Below are 25,592 nucleotides of genomic sequence, written 5' to 3'. Positions count from 1 at the left end.
AGGCGCTGTCGTCCCCATCCTCCTCCCCACGGGACTTGTGTTACTGTCCCCATGTCCCAAATGGGGTGTCTCAGGAGCAGAGCCAGCGTCCTCCCTCCTCTCCCCAATCAGCAACACTGGCTGAAGGCCACAGCCTCGAAAGGGACAGCCTACGTGGGGCCTCACTCTCCAGGGCTGTCCCTACTTCAAGGGACAAAATGGTTTGTGAAACTCAGTTCGATTCTGAGATTGATGGCCAGCTTGCGGAGGGCAGGAGGTCTGGGTTCAAGTCTCAAGGTAGACGGAGCCCAGGGGTGAGTTCCAGCGTGGGCTGGGGGCCAGGGAGCTGCCCGCGTGGCTCCCTGGGGAGCTGAGCTCCCCATGGCCATGCACTGAGCTTTTGGGCTTTTCCAGGCTGCACCAGGCCAGTGTGATGCTCTCCTCTTCAGACCCCAGACTACCCTTGGGTATTCTCTCTTGCCCCATCCTCAGCCCAGGAGGTCAGGGAGACGGAGCTCTGTCCCGGAGGCCATCCTGTGCTCCTGGCCACCTCTCATCGATGGTTTATGGATGGGCTAGTGATCTATTTTGGAGCAGCTACACCAGTGCAGCCCTCCAGTCTCACTTGGTTTGAACTATTAGAGAATTTTATTTTTCCCTGAAATTGGGAGGAGGGAATGCTGTCGGCACATGGAGGTGCTTCGAGTGGGGCCTGCCAACCCGAGGGCGCTAGGGCTGTGACGAAGGCTACCCCACTACGTCGTCCAAGCACCTCCATCCCAGTTTACGTTGGGGTCCGGTCTTGCCCCTGAACTTGGCAGTTATGTGAGCCAATAAATTCCTAGTTAGTCTTTATTTTTTTATTGGCTGGGCACAGTGGCTCACACCTGTAGTCCCAGCACTTTGGGAGGCCGAGGCAGGCAGATCACTTGAGGCCAGGAGTTCAAGACCAGCCTGGCCAACATGATGAAACCCCCTCTCTACTAAAAGTGCAAAAATATAGTCAGACGTGGTGGCCCATGCCTTAGTCGGTGTGAGAACTGACTAACGCAATTACTGAGACTATATTATGAACCTTCATAGTGTTAGAAATAAATTTTCGGTGCCACAAAAGAAACAGCCCTCGAATATTAATTTTCTCAGCACGGCAATTTTACTTCTATAGAAGCGTGCGTCTTGCAGATGGAGCAATGGTGAGAGCACATCTGAACAAGGGAGGGGAAGGGGTTCTTATCCCTGACACAGGTACCCCTACTGCTGTGTCATTCTCCTATTGGCTAGGGTTGGACCACACAGTCTAAGCTAATTCCGACTGGCTGTTTTAAAGAGAGCAGGGGTATGAGCCGGAGTGGAGAGGGGAGTAGTTTGGTGGGAAGGACGGCTAGAGAACAGGTGATTCAGGATGACTAAGAACAGCGCAGGTGACCAAGGATAACTAAGGTCAGAGCAGGTGACAAGGGTGACTAAGGTCAGAGCAGGTGATACAGGCTAGGAGGGAGTTGTTTACTGAAACTAGGGGCAAGGAGACGAAAAGAACAAGGAAATTAAAGTTTAAAATGCAGAACAAAGAACAGGGGAGCTGAACATACGGAAACATTGGTTCTTTGGAGAGGAGCTCAGAACTGATTGTACTTAACAATTTACGGGCTAAAACCTTTGAAGAGGAATTTATTATACCCTACAACAGTATATTAATTATAGTAGTTTTACTATTTTAATTTCTGATAACAATTAGTAGAATATTAAATAAATATTTAAACAATAATTTAATTTGGCTGGGCGCGGTGGCTCACACCTGTAATCCCAGAACTTTGGGAGGCCGAGGTGGGCAGATCACTGGAAGTCAGGAGTTCGAGACCAGCCTGGCCAACATGGTGAAACCGGGTCGCTACCAAAAATATAAAAAATCAGCCGGGTGTGGTTGCGCACGCCTGCAATCCCAGCTACTTGGGAGGCTGAGGCAGGAGAATCGATTGAACCTGGGAGGCGGAGGTTGCAGTGACCTGAGATCACTCCATTGCACTCCAGCCTGGACGACAAGAGCGAAATTCAGTCTCAAAAACAAACAACAATTACTTAAGCAATCATTTTAATATGTAATGCATTATACGTTTATATAACTTGCTTAATAAATAATAATAGTTATTAATATCCAATGGCAAGCTGCCGGGAAACGACGGAGCTGGGATTTGAGGATTGGGTCCGCGAACCCCAGAACGCCCGGGGACTCCAGCCAGCCACACAGGGTGGATCCGACAGCAGCAGGGGCATCGCGGTCCTGCGAAGGCGCCGCCCGCCCGGAGGCGGCGCTGTGACCCAGATTGGAGCGCCGAGAGCCCAGCGCCGCGCTGCGGAGCTTGCTGGGACTTGTAGTTCGCAGGCTCGGGGTGCGCAGTCGCAGTGCCGAGTTTGCCTCTGCGCTCGTCGGGGTTGGCGGCGGCGGCTGCGGCGAGTTCCAGAGGGGTGCCTGTTGGGGGCGTCCGCTCCGAGCGGCGAGGTGCCCAGCGGAGGAGGAGTCCCCGGGACGCGCAGGGAAGGCCGTCCAGCCTGCACGGGGCGCTCCCGCCTCGGGGGCTCTGCGTGGCGCCTGAGCGCGCGCCCCAATGGTCACCTGCGCCCACCTGGGCCGGCGCGCGCGGCTCCCGGCAGCTCAGCTGTAAGTGCCGCCGCCTCCCGCGCCGCGACCTCCGTGCCGGGCCTGCCGGGGCTCTGGTGGGGCTGGGGCTGGCGGGGCCGGGTGGCCGGGGCATGACCCTGTCGCGTTAGGGTCCCCACGGGAGGGTCGGGGGCCGGCAGCTCGCCCAGGGCCCCAGCGCCCAGGATGGCACGGTCTGTTCTTGCCCTGTGAAGACACCCCTGGATGAGAGACGCATAAGCTCCTGGGGCCCAGCCTGCAAGGAGAGGGAAAAGACGCATTGACTCTACGCTAAAGGCAGAGAGCGGCTGCCACGCTCGCACTTCAGTAAGGCTACGTCTGAGGGTCTCAGCGAGGGGCGGTCCTGCCCTCCAGGTGACACCGGGCGATGTCTGGGGACGTCTGTGGTCGTCACAACTGGGGGGAGTTCCAGGCATGGAGTAGGTGGAGGCCAGGGATGCAGCTCAGCACCCTGCCCCAGCCCAGAGAATGACCCAGGCCTCAGTGTCCACAGTGCCCTGCGGGAGAGACCTCAATTATGTGTTAGCATCGCGGTCGTGGTGATAAGATAGCAAGGGTCCTTTTTTTTTTTTTTTTTTGAGACGGAAGCTGGAATGCAATGGCACGATCTCGGTCCACTGCAACCTCCGCCTCCCGGTTCAAGCGATTCTCCTGCCTCAGCCACCCGAGTAGCTGGGATTACAGGCATGCGCCACCATGCCCAGCTCATTTTTTCATTTTTAGTAGAGACGGGGTTTCACCATGTTGGCCAGGCTGGTCTCGAACTCCCAACGTCAGGTGATCCCGCCTCTGCCTCCCAAAGTTCTGGGATTACAGGCGTGAGCCACAGTGCCTGGCTTCAAGGGTCCATTCTGTGTATACCCACCACCCCTGTTGAGGAATGAGGAGACAACTGACCTTTCTGCTGGTCTGGCAAGCCCAACCTCCCTGAACTCTCCCTTACCCAAACACGTTGGTTTCTTTTTCTTCTTTATCTTTTTCTTGAGACGGAGTCTCACCCTATTGTCCAGGCTGGAGTACAGTTGCATGATCTCGGCTCACTGCACCCTCTGCCTCCCAGTTCAAGTGATTCTCCTGCCTCAGCCTCCCAAGTAGCTGGAATTACAGGCACCCTCCACCACGCCCGGCTAATTTTTATATTTTTAGTAGAGACAGAGTTTCTCCATGTTGACCAGGCTAGTGTCAAACTCCTGACCTCAGGTGATCCACCCACCTCAGCCTCCCAAAAGTGCTGGGATTACAGGCGTGAGCCACCGTGCTGGGCTGCGTGGATTTCATTTCTGTCTGCAAGGCAGCCTCAAGAGGCCTTTCTTTTGGAGCAAGGATGAGTTTTGGGAGTTGGACATTGGAAGGGATGTTCCTGACCCAGGCGCATAGGTGTGGGTCAGTGAGGGCGTTGACAGGGTCATTAACATCAACCATGAGAGAGGAGGGTCCTGTGAGCCACTTGAGGGTGGAAGAGGGAAGACACAGGAGCTGAGGCGTGGGAGGTCCTGTCCCCATTGCCATGAGCTGTAATGTAAAGTTCCAAGAGTGGGCTGGGTGCGGCAGCTCACACCTGTAATCCCAACAATTTGGAGGTCAAGGCGGGCAGATTACAACCCAGGAGTTAAGAGACCAACCTGGCCAACATGGTGAAACCCCGTCTCTACTAAAAATACAAAAATTAGCCAGGCGTGGTGGCGGGTGCCTGTAATCCCAGCTACTCGGGAGGCTGAGGCATGAGAATTGTTGGCACCCGGGAGGCGAAAGTTGCAGTGAGCCAATATTGCGCCATTGCACTCCAGCCTGGGTGACGAGCGAAATTCTGTCTCAAAAAAATAAAAATAAAGTCCCAAGAGCCAAGGGAGCCTTGCACCATGTTGGGGCCAGAGGGAAGCCTGGCAGGTTGTAAATTCCTGACGGCACCTGCAAAGAATCCCCCATGTGAAGCCCCTCAAAGCAAGGAGACTGTGTCTGTGTTTGCCTTTGGTTTTTTTGTTTGTTTGTTTTTTGAGACGGAGTCTCGCTCTGTCGCCCAGGCTGGAGTGCAGTGGCGTGATCTCGGCTCACTGCAAGCTCTGCCTCCCGGGTTCACGCCATTCTCCTGCCTCAGCCTCCCGAGTAGCTGGGACTGCAGGCACCCGCCACTGTGCCCGGCTAATTTTTTGTATTTTTTAGTAGAGACGGGGTTTCACCGTGTTAGCCAGGATGGTCTCGATCTCCTGACCTCGTGATCCGCCCGTCTCGGCCTCCCAAAGTGCTGGGATTACAGGCTTGAGCCACCACACCCCGTGCCTTTGGTTCTTATATGAGCCTCCTGGAGCTGCTGTGACAATGCACCACAAACCGGGGGGTACGGGGAGGCTTGAAATTTATTCTCTCACAAGTCTGGAGGCCAGAAGCCCGACATGAAGATGCGGAGGGGCCATGGTGCTTCTGAAGGCTCTGGCGGGAGGATCTTCTCTGTCTCTTCCAGCTTCTGGGGATGCCCTGCCATAGTTGGTGTCCGTTGGCTTGGGACCACATCACTCCTGGTTCTAACTGCATCATCACGTGGCCTTCTTCCCTGTGTCTCTTTCTCTCTTTTTTTTTTTTGAGACAGAGTCTCGGTCTGTCACCAGGCTGGAGTGCAGTGGTGTGATCTCAGCTCACCGCAACCTCCACCGCACCAGGTTCAAGCAGTTCTGCCTCAGCCTCCCAAGTAGCTGGGATTACAGACGCCCGCCACCACACTCAGCAATTTTTTGTATTTTTAGTAGAGACGGGGTTTCACCACGTTGGCCAGGCTGGTCTCGAACTCCTGACCTCGTGATCTGCCTGCCTCGGCCTTTCAAAATGCTAGGATTACAGGCGTGAGCCATCACGTCCAGGCATCTTTTTCTCTTATAAGGACCCCAGTCATGCCCCCGGTAGCTGGAAGAGGCAGGAAAAATTTTTCTTGAGGGCTTTTGTTTATTTTTTTCCTTATCTTTTCTTTTTGAGACAGAGTCTTGCTCTGTTGCCCAGGAGTAGATGAGGTTTCACCATGTTGGCCAGGCTGGTCTTGAACTCCTGGGCTCAAGTGATCCTCCTGCCTCAGCCTCCCAAAGTGCTGGGATTACAGGTATGAGCCACCACAACTGAGCTTTTCCCTAGCGCCTTCAGAGGGAGTGCAGCCCTGCCCGCCCACACCTTGATCTCAGACTTCTGGCTTCCAGAACTGGTAAAGGATATATTCCTGTTATTCCAAGCCCCCCGGGTTACTGGCACCTTGTGAAAACAGCCTCAGGAAACACATACGGAGTGGGTGCTTCACTTCCTAATGGAGACTGAGTGTTTTGTAAACTCGTTTGCTTCCAAGGGCCTCAGGACCTTCATCCATAAAATGGGGCCTTTAAGACTCCTGGCCATGGATGGGTGTGGCGTCTCACACCTATAATCCCAGAATTTAGGGAGGCCGAGGAAGGTGGATCCCTTGAGCCCAGGAGCTGTAGACCTGGGACAACATAGCAAGGCCCCCGTCTCTACAGAAAATACAAAAAAGTAGCGGGGCATGGTGGTGCCTGTAGTTCCAGCCACAGGCTGAGGTAGCAGGATCGCTTGAGCCCAGGAGGTTGAGGCTGCCCTGAGATGAGCTACGATCACACCACTGCACTCCAGCCTGGGCAACGGAAGGAGACTCTATCTCTTAAAAAACAAAAACCCTGGCCTCAGTCCTGGGTCCTGGCCTCAGTTTACCTCCCTCTGTGTATGGAGGCCCCTTCAAGCAAATGGAGGTTGTCCAGGCCAAGGGCTCTGGGATCTGGGGACTGGCCTGGGTCTGATATTCACAGCACCTTTCTCCTCCCCACAGCTCTGACTGCCCAGGAACCCGCTTTTCCCAAGAGGAGAGAATGGCTGCCGGGTACCTGCCCCGCTGGTCCCAGGTGAGATGTCCTCATTCTCCCAGAAGGCGCCCAGTATATCATCAGGGAACAATCCCACCAGAAAGCCAGTCCTCGATAGAGAAGGAGACCCCTTGCGATGTGAAAGTTCAGGAGAATTCCCCAGGAGCGGTGTGTGGGATGAGGTACTCATGCCGCTCCCAAGTGTGAAGAATGACCCTCAGTGTTGGGACTGAGTACAGCCCCTCCCTAGGAGACAGTCTTACAGGATCTCTGGGCTGTCAGTTTTTCTGGCTAGAAACCTCTGTGCCCTTGGTGCCTTTGCTCAAGTTCTTGTCCTGCATCCAGGAAGAATGAGGTCCGCAGACAAGTAAAGGGTGAAGAAGGGTTGTCTTTACAGTGACAGCAGCTCAGAGGAGTGGGCAGCTGCTCCCTGTAGGCAGGTCGCCTGGCCGAGTGTTCAGCTCTCAGCCGAGAGGAGGCCCTGGAGAGGATGGTTCCTCTCTGCAGGCAAGTCATTCGGACGTCTCTGCAGGTCTCTGAAGCTCTCAGCCGAGAGGGTAGCTCCTCTCTGCCGGCAGATCATCTGCCGCTTTCAGTGGAGAGGGTACTTCTCTCTGCAGCTGGTCGTCCCGTCCCATCCTCTCATCTCTCTGCCTTCTTTGTCCTCTGGCCGTCCTCTGCCCTGCTGAGGCTGAGCCCAGGGCTTTTCTGGACCTCAGAGGGGAGGAAGTGTGTGCTGACTGGTCCATGAGCGGCCATGGGTGGGTCGAAAGAGGCACCATAGGCCAGGCGCGGTGGCTCAAGCCTGTAATCCCAGCACTTTGGGAGGCCGAGACGGGCGGATCACGAGGTCAGGAGATCGAGACCATCCTGGCTAACACGGTGAAACTCCGTCTCTACTAAAAAAAAATACAAAAAAACTTAGCCGGCCGGGGGGGCGTCGCTCTGTCACCCAGCTACTCGGGAGGCTGAGGCAGGAGAATGGCGGGAACCCGGGAGGCGGAGCTTGCAGTGAGCTGAGATCGCGCCACTGCACTCCAGCCTGGGTGACAGAGCGAGACTCCGTCTCAAAAAAAAAAAAAAAAAAAGAAAGAAAGAAAGAGGCACCATAAGTCCCAAATCTGGTCCGTAGGACTGGCATCCTGGCCCGGAGTCTTCAGGTCCTCCCTGGCCTGAAGGCGGGGCCCTACTGGGGACCCGCCCCCTTCCGCCCAGGAATTAATCTGCCTCCTGCTGCCATTCATGGCCCCGGGCTTGGCCCGAACCCCCCCCTCCCGCCTAGGGAGGCCAGGCAGTGGGATCAGATACCCCCTGAACCTGCAGGGACTGGGAGGTCCTTCCTGAGACACCTGCGGGTGCAGGCTGCAGAGATGCCTGGGTCCGGCGCCTGGGAGGGCAGCCACGGCTGCACCCGGGAGCTCCTGCCTCACCAACGTGGAAGAGGCAGGGGTCTCACTTGTCTCCAGCTCCTGTCTGCTTCCTGGAGCGGGAGGCCCAGCTCTGCAGCTACGGGTCTGGCAGCTACAGCTGCACCCAGGTGGGCAGATCCCGCCTCTTCTCAGGTCCCCCAAGAGCACAGGAAGGCGCAGGAGGGCGGGGCTCCCACCAGCTCCATGGGGTGTGCAGCTCCAGTGGTACCTCCCTGCCGCTGCTAACAAGATGGCATCAGCCACTGCCATGAACAGGTGGGATCCAGCACCTTCCCCTGGAGACCAGACAGTGCTGCCCAGCAACGCATCCTTCTCTTTACTTGAAAGAATATTTTTGTAATTGCGATAAAACACATGAAATAAGGCCGGGCGCGGTGGCTCAAGCCTGTAATCCCAGCACTTTGGGAGGCCGAGACGGGCGGATCACGAAGTTAGGAGATCGAGACCATCCTGGCTAACACGGTGAAACCCCGTCTCTACTAAAAATATACAAAAAACTAGCCGGGCGAGGTGGCAGGCGCCTGTAGTCCCAGCTACTCGGGAGGCTGAGGCAGGAGAATGGCGTAAACCCGGGAGGCGGAGCTTGCAGTGAGCTGAGATCTGGCCACTGCACTCCAGCCTGGGAGACAGAGGGAGACTCCGTCTCAAAAAAAAAAAAAAAAAAAAAAAAAAACACATGAAATATATGTGAACTTCACCATCTTAACCATTTTGAAGTGCACAGCTCAGTAGCATTAAACACATTCATGCGGTTTTACAACCATCACCACCGTCCTCTCTAGAACTTTCTCCTCTTCCCAAACTAAAACTCTGTCCCCAATGAGACACTCACTCCCTGTCCCCCTTCCCAGCCTCTGGCACCTGCCATCCTACTTTCTGTCTCTCTGAATCTCATGACTCTAGGGACCTCCTAGGAGTGGAACCACACAGGCTTTGTCCTTCTGTGTCTGGCTTCTCTCACTGAGCATGACCTGATTGCTGTTTTGTTTTGTTTTATTTTATTTTATTTATTTATTTTTTGAGACGGAGTCTCGCTCTGTCGCCCAGGCTGGAGTGCAGTGGCGCCATCTGTGCTCACTGCAAGCTCCGCCTCCTGGGTTCACGCCATTCTCCAGCCTCAGCCTCCCGAGTAGCTGGGACTACAGGCACCCGCCACCTCGCCCGGCTAGTTTTTTGTATTTTTAGTAGAGACGAGATTTCACCATGTTAGCCAGGATGGTCTCGATCTCCTGACCTCGTGATCTGCCCGCCTCGGTCTCCCAAAGTGCTGGGACTACAGATGTGAGCCACCATGCCTGGCCTGCGGTTTTATTTTTTTGAAACAGGGTCTTGCTCTATTGCCCAGGTTAGAGTGCAGTGGTGCGATCTTGGCTCACTGCAACCTCCACCTCCCAAGCTCAAGCTGTTCTTGTGCCTCAGCCTCCCAAGTAGCTGGGATTACAGGTATGTGCCACCATACCCAGCCAATTTTTGTATTATTAGTAGAGACGGAGTTTCACCATGTTGGCCCAGGCTGGCCGTGAACTCCTGGGTTCAGGTGATCCACCCACCTTGGCCTCCCAAAGTGCTGGGATTACAGATGTGAGCCACCACGCCCGCCCTCTGCAGTTTTATTTATTTATTCATTTTTGAGATGGAGTTTCACTCTGTTGCCCAAGCTGAAGTGAGATCCTGCCTCCTGGGTTCAAGTGATTCTCCTGCCTCAGCCTCCCAAGTAGCTGAGATTACAGTACTCGCCACCATGCCCGGCTAATTTTTGTATTTTTAGTAGAGACAGGGTTTCACCATGTTGGCCAGGCTGATCTTTTTTTTTTTTTTTTTTTTTTTTTTTGAGACAGAGTCTGGCTCTGTTGCCCAGGCTGGAGTGCAGTGGTGCGATCTCAGCTCACTGAAGCTCTGCCTCCCGGGTTCACACCATTCTCCTGCCTCAGCCTCCCAAGTAGCTGGGACTACAGGCGCCTGCTGCCACCTCGCCCGGCTAATTTTTTGTATTTTTAGTAAAGACGGGGTTTCACCATGTTAGCCAGGATGGTCTCGATCTCCTGGCCTTGTGATCCACCCGCCTCGGCCTCTCAAAGTGTTGGGATTACAGGCGTGAGCCACCGCACCCAGCCCAAGCTGGTTTTGAACTCCTGGCCTCAAAGGCCAAAGTGCTGGGATTACAGGCACATCCTGGAGTGGGATTTTTAAAATTTTTTTTTTTTTTTTTTTTTTTTTTGAGACGGAGTCTTGCTCTGTCGCCCAAGCTAGAGTGCAGTGGCGCGATCCTGGCTCACTGCAAGCTCCGCCTCCCGGGTTCACGCCATTCTCCTGCCCCAGCCTCCCGAGTAGCTGGGACTACAGGCGCCCGCCACCTCGCCCGGCTCATTTTCTGTATTTTTAGTAGAGACAGGGTTTCACCGTGGTCTCGATCTCCTGACCTTGTGATTCACCCGCCTCGGCCTCCCAAAGTGCTGGGATTACAGGCGTGAGCCACCGCGCCCGGCTTAAAAATTTTTTTAAATTTTTTTGTAGAAACTGGGAGTCACTATGTTGCCCAGTCTGGTCTCAAACTCCTGGGCTCGAGCAGTCTTCCCAGCTTGGCCTCCCAAAGTGCCAGGATTACCAGTGTGAGCAAAGTCGGAAGGGTTTTCTTTTTTTTCCCCCAGGATGCAACTGAAGAGGGAGAGGTGAAGGCACAAGATGGGTGTGGGCTGAAGCGAGTCCATATAGGGCCCTTAAGGCTGGGGTCAAAAGATCGGGGTGCCTCCTCTATGCATATGGTTCATGTGCTAGAAGTGGTTTTACATCCTTTCTTTTCTTTTTCTTTTTTTTGATGGAGTTTCGCTCTTGTTGCCCAGGCTGGAGTGCAGTGGTGCAATCTCAGCTCATTGCAACCTCCACCTCCTGGGTTCAAGGATTCTCCTGCCTCAGCCTCCTGAGTAGCTGGAATTACAGGCACCCGCCACCACTCTTGACTGATTTTGTATTTTTTTTCTTTTTTTTTTTTTGAGACGGAGTCTCGCTCTATTGCCCAGGCTGGAGTGCAGTGGCATGATCTCGGCTCACTGCAAGCTCCGCCTCCCGGGTTCACGCCATTCTCCCGCCTCAGCCTCCGAGTAGCTGGGACTACAGGCGCGCACCACCACACCCGGCTAATTTTTTGTATTTTTAGTAGAGACGGGGTTTCACCATGTTAGCCAGGATGGTCTTGATCTCCTGACCTCGTGATCCGCCCACCTCGGCCTCCCAAAGTGCTGGGTTTACAGGCATGAGCCACTGCACCCAGCCTGATTTTGTATTTTTAGTAGAAATGGGGTTTCTCCGTATTGGTCAGGCTGGTCTTGAACTCCTGACCTCAGGTGATCCACCCGCCTCAGCCTCCCAAAGTGCGGGGATTACAGGCATGAGTCACGGTGCCCAGCCAACTTTTACATCTTATAGCAGATACCAGCTTAGGTGCCATTTTATACCATGGATTACCTGGATAGCCATTCAGACCCTAAACACTCAGCCCCTTCATATGCTGAAACAACAAAGCTTTCACCATATTTCAGTGGGTCAGGGTTGTAGCAGATTCCTCTTCTTACATTGTCCGTGCCTTGTAACGTGTAACTGTGAGTCATGGAAGCAAAGAAAACTAACCTGTAATAATTGTGAGTTTTGAGTAAGGTCCTGTTCCATCCTGTGTATTGTTGGGTACTGCTTCTAGGTCTTCTGACTATAGCAATAGCAAATGCTGTGACTGATATTAACTAGTTAGTCCCCATGACAACACGCTTTGGATAAAATGCTGCTTTCCATTGAACATATGAGGAGGCTGTGTTCCGGATAGGTCAGATATATACCTGCAGGCCCGTAACCCGCGAGTGGTATGTCCCTGACATCCATGCATTTTCAGAATCAGCAGGGGGAGATTCTCATGTGGGAATGTCAGACTCAGAGATCCAGAGGTTAGAATCACCATTTCAATAAGAAATGGGCAAAGTGTTTCATCCAGACCTGTGTCCTGGTCATCATTGCTGTGTTGATGGTGGGCCTAGGGTCTATATATCCCTCTGATTTGAAGCCAAGGACAAGCACCCACAAGGCAGCTAGTAGACACTGACTTCTGGACTTTGCACCTTGACCTTTCTCAACTTCCCTGGTGCCACCAACCTCACCCCTCCTCCCATGAACGTGGGTGGCGATGGACCCATCTTGAGCAGAACCGCTGTGATATTCCAGGAATTAGTAACCTTTGAGGACGTGTCCGTGGACTTCTCCCAGGAGGAATGGGAGTTGCTGGAGCCTGCTCAGAAGAACCTGTACAGAGAGGTGATGCTGGAGAACTATAGGAACGTGGTCTCCTTGGGTAAGGCAAGCATCATTCATTCCTGTGTTCATTGATTCACATTTATGTTTGTTTGTTGTTTTTTTTTTTTTGAGACGGAGTCTCGCTCTGTTGACCAAGCTGGAGTGCAGTGACCGGATCTCAGCTCACTGCAAGCTCCGCCTCCCGGGTTCACGCCATTCTCCTGCCTCAGCCTCCCGAGTAGCTGGGACTACAGGCGCCTGCCACCTCGCCCGGCTAAGATTTTTTTTGTATTTTTTAGTAGAGACGGGGTTTCACTGTGTTAGCCAGGATGGTCTCGATCTCCTGACCTCATGATCCGCCCGTCTCGGCCTCCCAAAGTGCTGGGATTACAGGCTTGAGCCACCGCGCCCAGCCTGCATTCATCTGGTGTATTAGTCTGTTCTCACACTGCTAATAAAGACATACCCAAGACTGGGTAATTTGTAAAGGAAAGGGGGTTTAATGGACTCAGTTCCACATGGCCGGGGAGGGCTCACAATCATGGTGGAAGGCGACTGAGGAGCAAAGTCACGTCTGACATGGCCAGTAGGCAAGAGAGCTTGTGCAGGGAAACTCCCGTGTATAAAACCGTCAGGCCTTCTGAGACGTATTCATTAGCACGAGAACAGTATGGGGAAAACCACCCCTGCCATGATTCAGTTATCTCCCCCTGGCTCTGCCCCTGATGTGGGGATTTTTTTTTTTTTTGAGACGGAGCCTCACTCTGTCACCCAGGCTGGAGTGCAGTGGCCGGATCTCAGCTCACTGCAAGCTCCGCCTCCCGGGTTTACGCCATTCTCCTGTCTCAGCCTCCCGAGTAGCTGGGACTACAGGCGCCCACCACCTCGCCCGGCTAGTTTTTTGTATTTTTTAGTAGAGACGGGGTTTCACCATGTTAGCCAGGATGGTCTCGATCTCCTGACCTCGTGATCCACCCGTCTCGGCCTCCCAAAGTGCTGGGATTACAGGCATGAGCCACTGCGCCCGGCCAACGTGGGGATTCTTACAATTCAAGGTGAGATTTGGATGGCGACACAGCCAAACCATCTCATCTAGTGTCTACTGTGTGTCAGGCACCATGCTGGGAATGGGGGATTCATCGGTAAATAAGACAAACGTGGGTCCTGGTTTTGTGGCTTTCGTGGTCTGGTTTCTCTGAGAACAGATGACCTTCCTTGTTCAGTACGTGATAGCTGGAGCTGCAGTGGAATTGCATGTCTCAGCTCAGGCCTAGATAACTTCTCTGATTCCCCCTGGGAACAAAGTCAGAGTGTCTTAGTTTCACGCTGCTGTAAAGAATACCACGCCCTCGGCTGGGCGTGGTGGCTCACGCCTGTAATCCCAGCACTTAGAGATCACAAGGGTGGATCACTTGAGGTCAGGAGTTCAAGACCAGCCTGGCCAACGTGGTGAAACCCCGTCTCTATTAAAAATAGAAAAAAAATCAGGCGGGCGTGGTGTTGGGCACCAGTAACCCCGGCGACTCAGGAAGCTGAGGCAGGAGACTTGCTTGAACATGGGAGGCAGAGGTTGCCGTGAGCCAAGATCACACCACCGCACTCCAGCCTGGGCGACAGAGCGAGACTCCGTCTCAAAAAAAAAAAGAAAAAAAAGAAAAGGAAAAGAGGTTTAATGGAGTCACAGTTCCCTATGGCTTGGGAGGCCTCAGGAAACACAATCATGGCAGAAGGGGAAACAGGCACCTTCTTCAAAAGGCAGCAAGAGAGAGAAGAGAGCAGGGGAAACCTTAAAAACCATCAGATCTCATGAGAACTCACTATCACGAGAACAGCATGGCGGAACCGACCCCATGATCTCATCACCTCCCATCAGGTACCTCCCTTGACACGTGGAGATTACAATTTGAGATGAGATTTGGGTCGGGAGACAGCCCAGCCATATCACAGAGCATTTGTACTCTTAATTTAAAAAAAAAAAATGTTTTTACTGTGATAAAAAATACAGACTGGGCGTAGTGTTTCACATCTGTAATCCCAGCACTTTGGGAGGCTGAGGTGGTTGGATCACGTGAGGCCAGGAGTTCGAGACCAGCCTGACCAACATGGCAAAACGCCATCTCTACTAAAAACACAAAAATTAACTGGGCATGGTGGTAGGCGCCTGTAATCCCAGCTACTTGGGAGGCCGAGGCATGAGAATCGCTTGAACCCGAGAGGCAGAGGTTGCAGTGAGCCAAGATTGTACCACTGGACTCTATCCTGGGCAACAGAGCGAGACTCTGTCTCAAAAAATATATATACAGCGGTGGCTCACGCCTGGAATCTCAGCACTCTGGGAGGCCGAGGCAGGTGGATCACCTGAGAGACCAGCTTGACCAACATGGAGAAACCCTGTCTCTATTAAAAATACAAAAGTAGCCGGGTGTGATGGCGCATGCCTGTAATCCCAGCTACTCAGGAGGCTGAGGCAAGAGAATCGCTTGAACCCAGGAGGTGGAGGTTGTGGTGAGCTGAGATCGTGCCATTGCACTCCAGCCTGGGCAACAAGAGCAAAACTCCCTGTCAAAAAAAAAAAAAAAAAAAAAAGAAGTATCTATACATATATATATATATGCACAGATATATCTATCTATATAGCTCTATATAAACATAAAGTGTGCCTTTTTCACCCTTTTTAAGTATGCAGTTCAGTGGCATTAAATGCATTCAGCATGTACCACAGCCAACACAACTGTCCACTTCCAGAACTTTTTTATCCTCAACCAAAACTCTATACCCATAAAATTCTCCCTCCCCAGCCCTTCCTTCAGCCCCTGGTAACCATGAGTCACTCTCCATCTCTGTGGATTTGCCTACCCCGGACATTTCCTATAAACGGAATCAGATAATATGTGGCCTTTTGGCCGGGCGCGGTGGCTCAAGCCTGTAATCCCAGCACTTTGGGAGGCCGAGACGGGCGGATCACGAGGTCAGGAGATCGAGACCATCCTGGCTAACACGGTGAAACCCCATCTCTACTAAAAAATACAAAAAACTAGCCGGGCGAGGTAGTGGGCGCCTGTAGTCCCAGCTACTCGGGAGGCTGAGGCAGGAGAATGGCGTAAACCTGGGAGGCGGAGCTTGCAGTTAGCCGAGATCCGGCCACTGCACTCCAGCCTGGGGGACAGAGCAAGACTCTGTCTCAAAAAAAAAAAAAAAAAAAATGTGGCCTTTTGTGTCTGGCTGAGTTCACTGGGTGTGATGTTTTCAGGGTTCATTTATGTTGTAGCCCGTGTCAGTGCTTTATTCATAGATGAAAAAGATGATTCCATTTTGTATATTCAACACGCTTTGTCCATTCATTCACCAGTTGATGGACCTTGGGTTTCCACCTTTCCACTGTTGTGAATCCTGTTGCTGTGAGGATTGGCAAACAAGTATCTGTCAGTCACTGTTTTCAGTGCTTTGGGTCAATGCTCGGAGTAGAATTGCCGGATCATGCGGTAATTCTATGTTTAGAATTTAACTTTTTGAGGAACTGCCATACTGGCTTTTGTTTTGTTTTGTTTTGAGATAGAATCTTGCTTTGTCACCCAGGCTGGAGTGCAGTGGCACTTTCTCAGCTCACTGCAACCTCTGCCTCTGCAGTTCAAGTGATTCTCATGCCTCAGCTTCCCAAGTGTAGCTGGAATTACAGGTGTGCACCATCACACTTGTTTTTGTATTTTTTTTTTTTTTTATGAGACAGAGTTTCGCTCCTGTTGCCCAGGCTGGAGTGCAGTGGTGCAATCTCAGCTCACCACAACCTCTGCCTCCCAGGTTCAGGCGATTCTCCTGCCTCAGCCTCCCCAGTAGCTGAGATTACAGGCATGCACCACCACACCTGGCTACTGGTTTTGTATTTTTAATAGAGATGGATTTTTGCCATATTGGCCAGCCTGCTGTTGAACTCATGACCTCAAGTGATCCGCCTACCTGCGCTTCCCAAAGTGCTGGGATTACAGACATGAACCACTGTGCCCAGCCCCATACTGGTTTTTGTATCAGCATGTACATTTTCCATTCCTACCAGCAGTATAAACTGTTCTAATTTCTCCACATCCTTGGCAACACTTATTTTTTTTTTTTATTGTGGCCTTCCTAATATGTGTGAAGTGGTATCTCATTGCGGTTTCGGTATGCATTTCCCTAATGACCAGTGACATTGAGCATCCATTCATGTGTTTATTGACCATTCGTATATCGATTTTGGGGGGAAATATAAGATCTTTTTTTTTTTTTTTTTTTTTGAGACAGGGTCTCACTCTTGTTGCCCAGCCTGGGGTGCAGTGGTATAATCATAGCTCACTACAGCCTTGACCTCCCCAGGCTCAAGTGATCCTCCCACCTCAGCCTCCCAGGTAGCTGGTACTATAGACTCAGACCACCACACTTGGCTAGTTTTTGGGTATTTTTTCTTTCTTTCTTTTTGGTAGGTACAGGGTCTCACCATGTTGCCCAGGCTGGTCTCAAACTCCTGAGCTCAAGTGATCCACCTGGCTCTGGGCCTCCCAGAGTGTTGGGATTACAGATGTGAGCTACCACGCCCAACCAGATCTGTAATATTTATTATTTATTTATTTATTTTAATTTTATTTTTTTGAGACTGAGTCTTGTTGTCCAGGCTGGAGTGCAATGCCACGATCTCAGCTTACTGCAACCTCTGCCTCCTAGGTTCAAGCAGCTGTCCCACCTCAGCCTCCTGAGTAACTGGGGTTACAGTCATGCACCTCCACGCCCGGCTAATTTTTGTATTTTTAGTAGAGACGGGGTTTTGCCATGTTGGCCAGGCTGGTCTCAAACTCCTGACCTTGGGTGATCCACCTGCCTTGGCCTCCCAAAGTGCTGGGATGACAGGAGTGAGCCACCGTGCCCGGCCCAGATCTGTAATTTTTTAATTAGAAAATAAAATCTTTACCTTGTGCTACCTCTCAAGTATACTCTTGTCTCTTTCAGAGGCCTTGAAGAACCAATGTACTGATGCGGGGATTAAGAAGGGTTCACTTCCCCCAGCACAAACCCCACAAGTCACTAGTCTTTCCTCATGGACGGGGTATTTACTTCTTCAACCAGCGGCTTCTTCCCACTTGGAGCAAAGAGAAGCCCTGTGGATGGAGGAGAAAGGGACTCCTCGAGCCTCCTGTGCAGGTGAGAATCAGGCAGATAGAAACCGCTGGGATGGCAGCGGCATCATGGGAAATATTGGTCGGAATTATCTTCACAAGGCCCTGATTCTGTAAGGAGAATGCCAAGATCCCATTCTTAGACACCTTGAGGTCACTTTCTGGCAGCTTTCTCCTTCTCTTTACTGCTTTGTATGACCTCTCTCTGGGTACAGAGAAAAGAATATCCCATTTTCTTGTTTTATTCATTTATCTTAAGACAGGGTTTCACTCTGTGGCCCAGGTTGGAGTGCAGTGGCATGATCATCTCTCACTGCATCCTCGCCTTCCTGGGCTCAAGTGATTCTCCTGCCTCAGCCTCCTGAGCAGCTGGGACTATAGGCACATGCCATCGCTCCCAGCTATTTTGTTTTTGTCAGAGATGGAGTCTCACTGTGTTTCCCAAGCTGCTCTTGAATTCTTGGCCTCAAGCGATCCTGCTTTCTCAGCCTCCCAAAGTGTTGGGAGTACAGGCATCAGCCACAACTCCTGGCCCCATTTTCTTCTATTCCCCCCCCGTTTTTTCTTGAAGCCATCCTGCCTATGTTTCTAGTTGTCTCTTCCCTCTTTGCTTTCTTGATAATTCTTTCTGTCTGCTGGATATATTCTCCCAGCTTTACAGAGTAATTTTTTTTTTTTTTTGGACACAGAGTCTCGCTCTTTCACTCTGTTGCCCAGGCTGGAGTGCAGTAGCGCGATCTTGGCTCACCGCAACCTCCACCTCCCGGGTTCAAGCTATTCTTCCACCTCAGCCTCCTGAGTACAGGCAAGCGCCACCACGCCTGGCTAATTTTTGTATTTTTAGTAGAGACAGGGTTTCACCGTGTTGGTCAGGCTCGTCTCAAACTCCTGAGCTCAGGTGATCCACCCGCTTTGGCCTCCCAAAGTGCTGGGATTACAGGCATGAGCCACCGCACCTCCAGAGTAATTTCTCTCTGCATTGATATTTCTCTGCCTTTTCCCGTCACTGTCAATCTGCTGCTGCTGCATCTCATTCTTAGGGGCCTTCCTTGCCACCCGTCTCTCTTTTTCCCATCCTTCCCCCATGTTCAAAGCCGATATTTGAACATCAGTCCACACAGGCCTTGTAGATGTTGGAAGGACTTTTGTCCCACTCGTTTTCAAGCTGTTTCTTCTTCTAAAAAAATTGTTTCCACCTCAATTTATTCCAGATTGCATGACTGTACTAAGAAACCAAGACTCAACTTACAAGAAGGTGGCTTTGCAGGAGGAACCAGCCAGTGGTTTAAAGATGATAAAGCTTATCAGAGAAGACAGGGGATGGAAGCAATTAGAGGAGAGCCATGAAGACCCCCAGGGACTTTTGAGCCAAAAGCCATCCCTCCACGTAGTGGCCATGCCTCAGGAGAAGGCTACTGCATGGCATGGATTTGGGGAAAATGGTAATCTGAGCCCAGCCCTTGTTTCATCACAGGGAAGCTCTAGAGGGAATCACTTGTATGGCAGTGAGCTAGATACTACAAGCTTGGCATCCGATTCCATCTTAAACCGCCATCAGGTGGGATATGCCGATCGGAGACCCTGTGAAAGTAATGAATGCGGAAATGCCATCAGCCAGAACAGTCACTTTATTCCACACGGGGGGAAAATGTTTGTGTATTTGGAAAACGGGCAGTCATTGAACCACGGTATGGCCCTGACCGTCCACAACAAAATCAACACGGCAGAGAAACCCTTTGAGTGCCAGCAGTGCGGGAAGGTGTTCAACCGGAGGCATTCTTTGAGCGAACATCAAAGAATTCACACGGGAGAGAAACCCTACGAGTGTCAGGAGTGTGGGCGAGCCTTTACGCACAGCTCCACCCTCACGCGCCATCTGAGGACTCATACTGGAGAGAAGCCCTACGCGTGCGGCGAGTGCGGGAAAGCCTTCAACAGGATCTCATCTCTGACTCAGCATCAGAGGATTCACACGGGGGAAAAGCCCTATAAATGTGAAGACTGTGGGAAATCCTTCTGCCAGAGTTCCTACCTGATCTTGCACAGGAGGACGCACACCGGAGAGAAGCCCTACGAATGCAGCGAATGTGGAAAGGCCTTTAGCGACCGCTCCTCTCTCAACCAGCACGAGCGGACTCACACGGGCGAGAACCCCTATGAATGTAAGCAGTGTGGGAGAGCCTTCAGCCAGAGGTCTTCCCTGGTGAGGCACGAGAGAACTCACACTGGAGAGAAACCCTACAGGTGTCAGGAATGTGGAAAAGCCTTCAGCCAGAGCTCGTCCCTTGTCACACATCAGAAAACTCACAGCAACCAGAAAACCTACAAAATCATTGACTGTGGGAAAGCGTTCTACCAGAACAGACATCTTATTGGATGTTAGCGATTGCATGCTGCTTTGTGAACCCCTTTTTAGTACTCTGACACATACCTGTGGTTATACTTTGCCGTGGTGGGATGGATAATTTGAAAAGCAGTGGGTTTATGTCACCTTCTCACCTTCTTGGAAGAAAGCTCTGAGAATGGGCCTTTTCGTGTTTTGTTGTTGCGTTTTTGAGATGGGGTCTGCCACCCAGGCTGGAGTGCAGTGGCGTGGTCATACCTCACCGTAGCTTCAACTTCCTAGGCTCAAGTAATCCTCCCACCCCAGCCTTCCAGGTAGCTGGGACTACAGGCGTGCAACACCATGCCCAGCAAATTTTTAAATTTATTATGGAGTTGGGGTCTTGCTACATTGCCAAGACTGGTCTTTAATTCCCGGGGTCAAGCACTTCTCCTGTCTTGGCCTCCCAAAGTGCTGGGATTAGAAGCATGAGCCACTGTACCCAGCCTGACGGGGCCTTTTAATAGGAGGAGTTGCCATTGCAATATGCCAGTGAGCTCCAGACTTTCGGAAAAGATTGGTGGATGGGAGTGCTATCGTGGATGGGATCTTGCCAAGACCCATCACATGTTTAGTTGCTTAAACAAAAGGTATTCTGTTTCTTTCTTTTTTTTTTTTTTTTTGACACGGAGTTTTGCTCTTGTTGCCCAGGCTGGGGTGCAATGGTGCAATCTTGGCACACCCCCACCTCTGCCTCCCGGGTTGAAGCAGTTCTCCTGCCTCAGCCTCCCAAGTAGCTGTGATTACAGGCATATGCCACCACGCCCAGCTAATTTTGTACTTTTAGTAGTGATGGGGTTTCTCCACGTTCACCAGGCTGGTCTCGAACTCCCGACCTCAGGTGATCTGCCCAGCTCAGCCTCCCAAAGTGCTGGGATTACAGGCGTGAGCCACCGCGTCCGGCCCCGATAGTCTGTTTCTTAAGTACTTCTGTGTCTTTCTTTTTTATTTCATTGTCCTTTGATTTTATTTCAATATTCTTTTCTCGGTTTATTTGAGACGGGTTTTCACTCTGTTGCTGAGGCTCAAGTGCTGTGGTGTGATCATAGCTCCCTGCAGCCAGCCTTCATCTCCTAGACTCAAGCAATCCTCCCACTTCAGCCTCTCAAGTAGCTGGAACTACAGATGCGCACCACGACCACACCCAGCTAAATTTTTTTTTGTATTTTGTGTAGCAGTGGGCTTTCACCAGGTGGCCCAGGCTGATCTCGAACTCCTAAGCTCAAGAAGTGCGCCCACCTTGGCCTCCCAAAGTGCTGGGATTGCGGGTGTGAGCCACCACACTGGGATTACGGGTGTGAGCCACAGTGCTTGTGTTTATTTCAGCATTCTGTTTCCGTGTTTACATTGGTCACTTAGCTAGATCCGTCTGTCTTGTGCACTACTGTGCCGATGCAGAGTATATGCTGACAGAAAGTGCTTTGGATGTGAAGTTTAAAAGATATAAGGGGTTCAAAATAGTACTAATCATTTGATCCATACACAAAAGGACAAAGGCTGGACAGAGATGTGAAGAATCATTTACATGATTATCGGGGTGTTCTGATTATGTGTGATTTTGCATCTTTTTTTTTTTTTTTTTGAGACAGTTTCACTGTTGTTGCCCAGGCTGGAGTACAATGGCGTGATCTCAGCTCACCGCAACCTCTGTCTCCTGGGTTCAAGCAATTCTTCTACCTCAGCCTCCCAAGTAGCTGGGATTACAGGCATGCACCACCATGTCTGGCTAAATTTTTGTATTTTAGTAGAGACGGGGTTTCTCCTGTTGGTCAGGCTGGTCTGGAACTCCCGACCTCAGGTGATCTGCCTGCCTCGGCCTCCCAAAGTGCTGGGATTACAGGCGTGAGCCACCACTCCCTTCTAGTAATTTTATCTTTTGCCATTTCATTTTGTATTGCTATAATCATTTTGATAATGAATAAAAACCAAGTAGCACCCAAAATTGTTAAGGATACGGAACCTCATTGATGAGTCAGGGTAGACTGTGGATACCTACGTAGTAGGGACACAGTATAGTAGACTTTGGGACATAGAGGGCGGAATGACCTTTGTTGGCCTGGGAAAAGTCCCACTTGTGACTTATCCCTAGCAAAATCAAGACCAAGAGTGCTGATGTGCATTATGGTCATGAACATGTATTGGATGCTTACTGTATACCAAGCACCAGCCAAGTACTTTCATTTAGCCCTCATGACCCAGTGAGATAATCACTCTTCACATTCCATTTTACAGAAGACAAAATTTGCTCAAGGTCACACAATTAGAAAGTAGTGGAATTGGCTGGGCAGGATTGCTCACGCCTGTAATCCCACCACTTTGGGAGGCTGAGGCGGGTGCGTCACTTGAGATCAAGAGTTGGAGACCAGCCTGGCCAACATGGTGAAACCCCATCTCTACCAAAAACTACAAAAATTAGGGAGGCCAAGATGGGTGGATCACCTGAGGTCGGGAGTTTGAGACCAGCCTGACCAACATGGAGAAACCCCGTCACTACTAAAAATACAAAGTTAGCCGGGCGTGGTGGCCCATTCCTGTAATCCCAGCTACTTGGGAGGCTGAGGCAGGAGAATCGCTTGAACCTGGGAGGCGGAGGTTGCTGTGAGCCGAGATAGCATCATTGCACTGCAGGTCTGGGCAACAAGAGCAAAACTCTGTTTCAAAAAAAAAAAAAAAAAAAAAATTAGCTGGGCGTGGTGGTGCATGCCTCTAGGCCCAGCTATTCAGGAGGCTGTGGCATGAGAATAGCTTGAACCCAGGAGGTGGAGGTTGCAGTGAGCCGAGATGGCGCCATTGCGCTCCAGCTTGGGTGATGGTGAGACTTTATCGCAAAGAGAAAAAAAAAAAGTGGTGGCCTCTGGATTTGGCCTTGAGCACCCTGTACAAAGCCAGCTCCTCATTTGCCAGGCCACCAAGCAGGGGAACTGTTCTCCACATTTTCTCTTGGTAAGCTGGGTGTAGTGGCTCACAGCTGTAATCCCAGTATTTTGGGAGCCTGAGGTGGGAGGATCACTTGAGCCCAGGTGTTCAAAACCAGCCCGGGCAACATAGACCCTGTCTATGTATAAAATACAAACATTAGCCAGGCATGGTGGCTCACGCCTGTGATCCCAGCTACTCTGGGGGCTGAGGTGGGAGGACTGCTTGAGCCCAGGAGGCCAAGGCTGCAGTGAGCTGTGAGTGCACCACTGCACTGCAGCCTGACGGATAGAGCAAGACCCTGTCTCAAAACAAATGTACAAATTGCCTCTTTGGAGTCATCTAACTTTCCTGTGAATCTTCCCTTTTTCCTTGAGCTAATGAGGGAGGTTGCCCGTCAGATCTCCTTTCACCCAAATGGAACATGTTGCTTTTCCTTAGAGATCCTTGATCCACGGTTAGTCTAGACCCTGTTGGGTTGATGAGTAAGTTTCTTTAGGGGCTCTGAACAACTTCGAACTGGATGCAAAGCGTGTGCTGGTGCATTGATGTGTATTTTGGGGAAAGCATCTGTAGCTTTCAGCATATTCTTTTTTTTTTTTTTTGAGACGGAGTCTCGCTCTGTCCCCCAGGCTGGAGTGCAGTGGCGCAGTCTCGGCTCACTGCAAGCTCCGCCTCCCGGGTTCACGCCATTCTCCTGCCTCAGCCTCCCGAGTAGCTGGGACTACAGGCGCCCGCCACCACGCCTGGCTAATTTTTAAAATATTTTTAGTAGAGACGGGGTTTCACCCTGTTAGTCAGGATGGTCTCGCTCTCCTGACCTCGTGATCTGCCCGCCTCGGCCTCCCAAAGTGCTGGGATGACAGGCGTGAGCTGCCGCGCTTGACTCGGCATATTCTTGAGTTGACTTAGAGGTCTCCTGACTACACTGTTTTCAGTTTTGCTGTCTCCCTCCCGCATGAGATGGAGTCTCACTACCTTGCCCAGGCTGGAGTGCAGCGGCGAGATTTCAGCTCACTGCAACCTCTGCCTCCAGGTTCAAGCAATTCTCCTGCCTCAGCCTCCCGAGTAGCTGGGATTACAGGCATGCGCCACCATGCCCAGCTAATTTTTTTTTGTATTTTTGTTAGAGACAGGGTTTCACCATGTTGGCCAGCATGGTCTCGAAGGCTCTGGAACTCCTGACCTCAGGTGATCCACCTGCTTCGGCCTCCCAAAGTGCTGGGATTAGAGCCACCGCGCTGGGGCACACTATTTTTAACTGGAAGCTGCTTTCCTGTGTCAATCCTCTAAACATTAATTTTTATAAGTGTGTAAAACCTTTCTAGGAAAGATAAAAATGAATTTTAAAAATTCTTTTTCTAGGCCGGGCGCGGTGGCTCAAGCCTGTAATCCCAGCACTTTGGGAGGCCGAGGCGGGCGGATCACGAGGTCAGGAGATCGAGACCATCCTGGCTAACATGGTGAAACCCCGTCTCTACTAAAAATACGAAAAACTAGCCGGGCGTGGTGGCGGGCGCCTGTAGTCCCAGCTACTCGGAGGCTGAGGCAGGAGAATGGCCTGAACCTGGGAGGCGGAGCTTGCAGTGAGCCGAGATCGCGCCACTGCACTCCAGCCTGGGTGACACAGCGTGAGACTCCGTCTCAAAAAAAAAAAAAAAATTCTTTTTCTAAATGAAATGTCAGTATCAGAGTTTGAACAACCACTTAAGCTATGGAGTTTTCCGAAATGAGCAGCCATTAACTGTGTTTGATTTTCAGCCTCCATCTATTAAGTGTATTCAGTGTTTTCAGGTCTATCACAATTTTTTTTTTCCTTTTTTTTAAACATTTAAGGCTGGGCACGGTAGCTCACATCTGTAATCCAAGCACTTTGCAAGTCCGAGGCAGGCGGATCACATGAGGTCGGAGTTTGAGACCAGCCTGACCAACATGGAGCAACCCCATCTTTGCTAAAAATACAAAATTAGCTGGGCGTGATGGCGCGTGCCTGTAATCCCAGCTACTCGGGAGGCTGAGGCAGAAGAATCGCTTGAACCTGGGAGGCAGGCATTGCGGTGAGCTGAGATTGTGCCACTGCACTCCAGCCTGGGTAACAAGAGCGAAACTGCATCTCAAAAAAAAGAAAAAAATTAGCCGGGCGTGGCGGGGTGGGCCTGTAGTCCCACCTACTCGGGAGGCTGAGGCATGAGAATCACTTGAACCCTGGAGGTGGAGTTTGCAGTGAGCTGGGATCCTGCCATTGCACTCCAGCCTGGGTAACAGAGCAAGACTCTGTCTCAAAAAACCAAAAATTTTAAAAAAGCCACTTCCCTCCTAAGGTTCAATCAAATTCATTTAAACTTTTGCGTGTTTTTTTATATCAGTTAAAATAAGGATTCAATATCCTTAGAAATAGTCTTTTCTGTTTTAAATAGAACATCTAAAAAATTGTAGTAAAATACAAATAACAAAAATTTACAATCTTCATTTTTAAGTCTAAAGTTCAGTGGTGTTAGATACATTCCTATTGTGCAATATCATATACTTTTTTTTTTTTTTCTTTTTGAGACGGAGTCTTGCTCTGTCCCCCAGACTGGAGTGCAGTGGCATGATCTCGTCTCACTGCAACCTCCGCCTCCCCAGGTTCAAGCGACTTTCTTGCCTCAGCCTCCCTAGCTGGGATTACAGGTGCGTGCCACCACGCCCGGCTAATTTTTGTATTTTTCGAAGAGAAGGGGTTTTGCCATGTTAGCCAGGCTGGTCTCCAACTCCTGACCTCAGGTGATCCGCCTGCCTCTGCCTTCCAAAGTGCTGGGATTACAGGTGTGAGCCACCGCGCCCGGCCAGCCTTTTAATCTTCCAAATTGGGGATGCACTTAAATGATCTGAAAAAATTTTCCTTACAGTTTAAAATATGAACTTGAGAGTTTGTTTTGTTTTGTTTTGTTTTAAATATAGAGTCTCACTCTGTCGCCCAGGCTA

At 51.1% G+C, this 25,592-nt stretch overlaps 1 protein-coding gene across 1 annotated transcript; it reads left to right on the top strand.

Annotated features, from left to right (window-relative positions):
- The first annotated feature begins 2,389 nt into the window (after positions 1–2,389).
- On the top strand, positions 2,390–20,316 carry ZNF554 (zinc finger protein 554). Its single transcript, XM_003914633.5, has 5 exons — positions 2,390–2,635; positions 6,450–6,522; positions 12,120–12,246; positions 17,163–17,354; positions 18,541–20,316. The coding sequence occupies exons 1-5, from the start codon at positions 2,583–2,585 to the stop codon at positions 19,710–19,712; spliced, it is 1,617 nt and encodes a 538-aa protein (XP_003914682.2). The 5' UTR covers positions 2,390–2,582; the 3' UTR covers positions 19,713–20,316.
- The last annotated feature ends 5,276 nt before the right edge of the window (positions 20,317–25,592 follow it).

The sequence above is a fragment of the Papio anubis genome, chromosome 20 (genome assembly GCF_008728515.1).
Source record: "Papio anubis isolate 15944 chromosome 20, Panubis1.0, whole genome shotgun sequence".
Classification (NCBI taxonomy): Eukaryota; Metazoa; Chordata; class Mammalia; order Primates; family Cercopithecidae; genus Papio; species Papio anubis.
The sequence above is the reverse complement of the archived record's forward strand: the minus strand, read 5'-3'. Positions and strand labels throughout refer to the sequence as shown.

What these genes read in the sequence shown, in the direction of transcription:
- ZNF554 (XM_003914633.5), top strand. Translation starts at nt 2,583, where the DNA reads ATGGTCACCTGCGCCCACCTGGGCCGGCGCGCGCGGCTCCCGGCAGCT. An exon ending in CGGCTCCCGGCAGCTCAGCT is followed by an intron (nt 2,636 to 6,449) that starts GTAAGTGCCGCC and finishes TCCTCCCCACAG; the next exon opens with CTCTGACTGCCCAGGAACCC. An exon ending in ACCTGCCCCGCTGGTCCCAG is followed by an intron (nt 6,523 to 12,119) that starts GTGAGATGTCCT and finishes GTGATATTCCAG; the next exon opens with GAATTAGTAACCTTTGAGGA.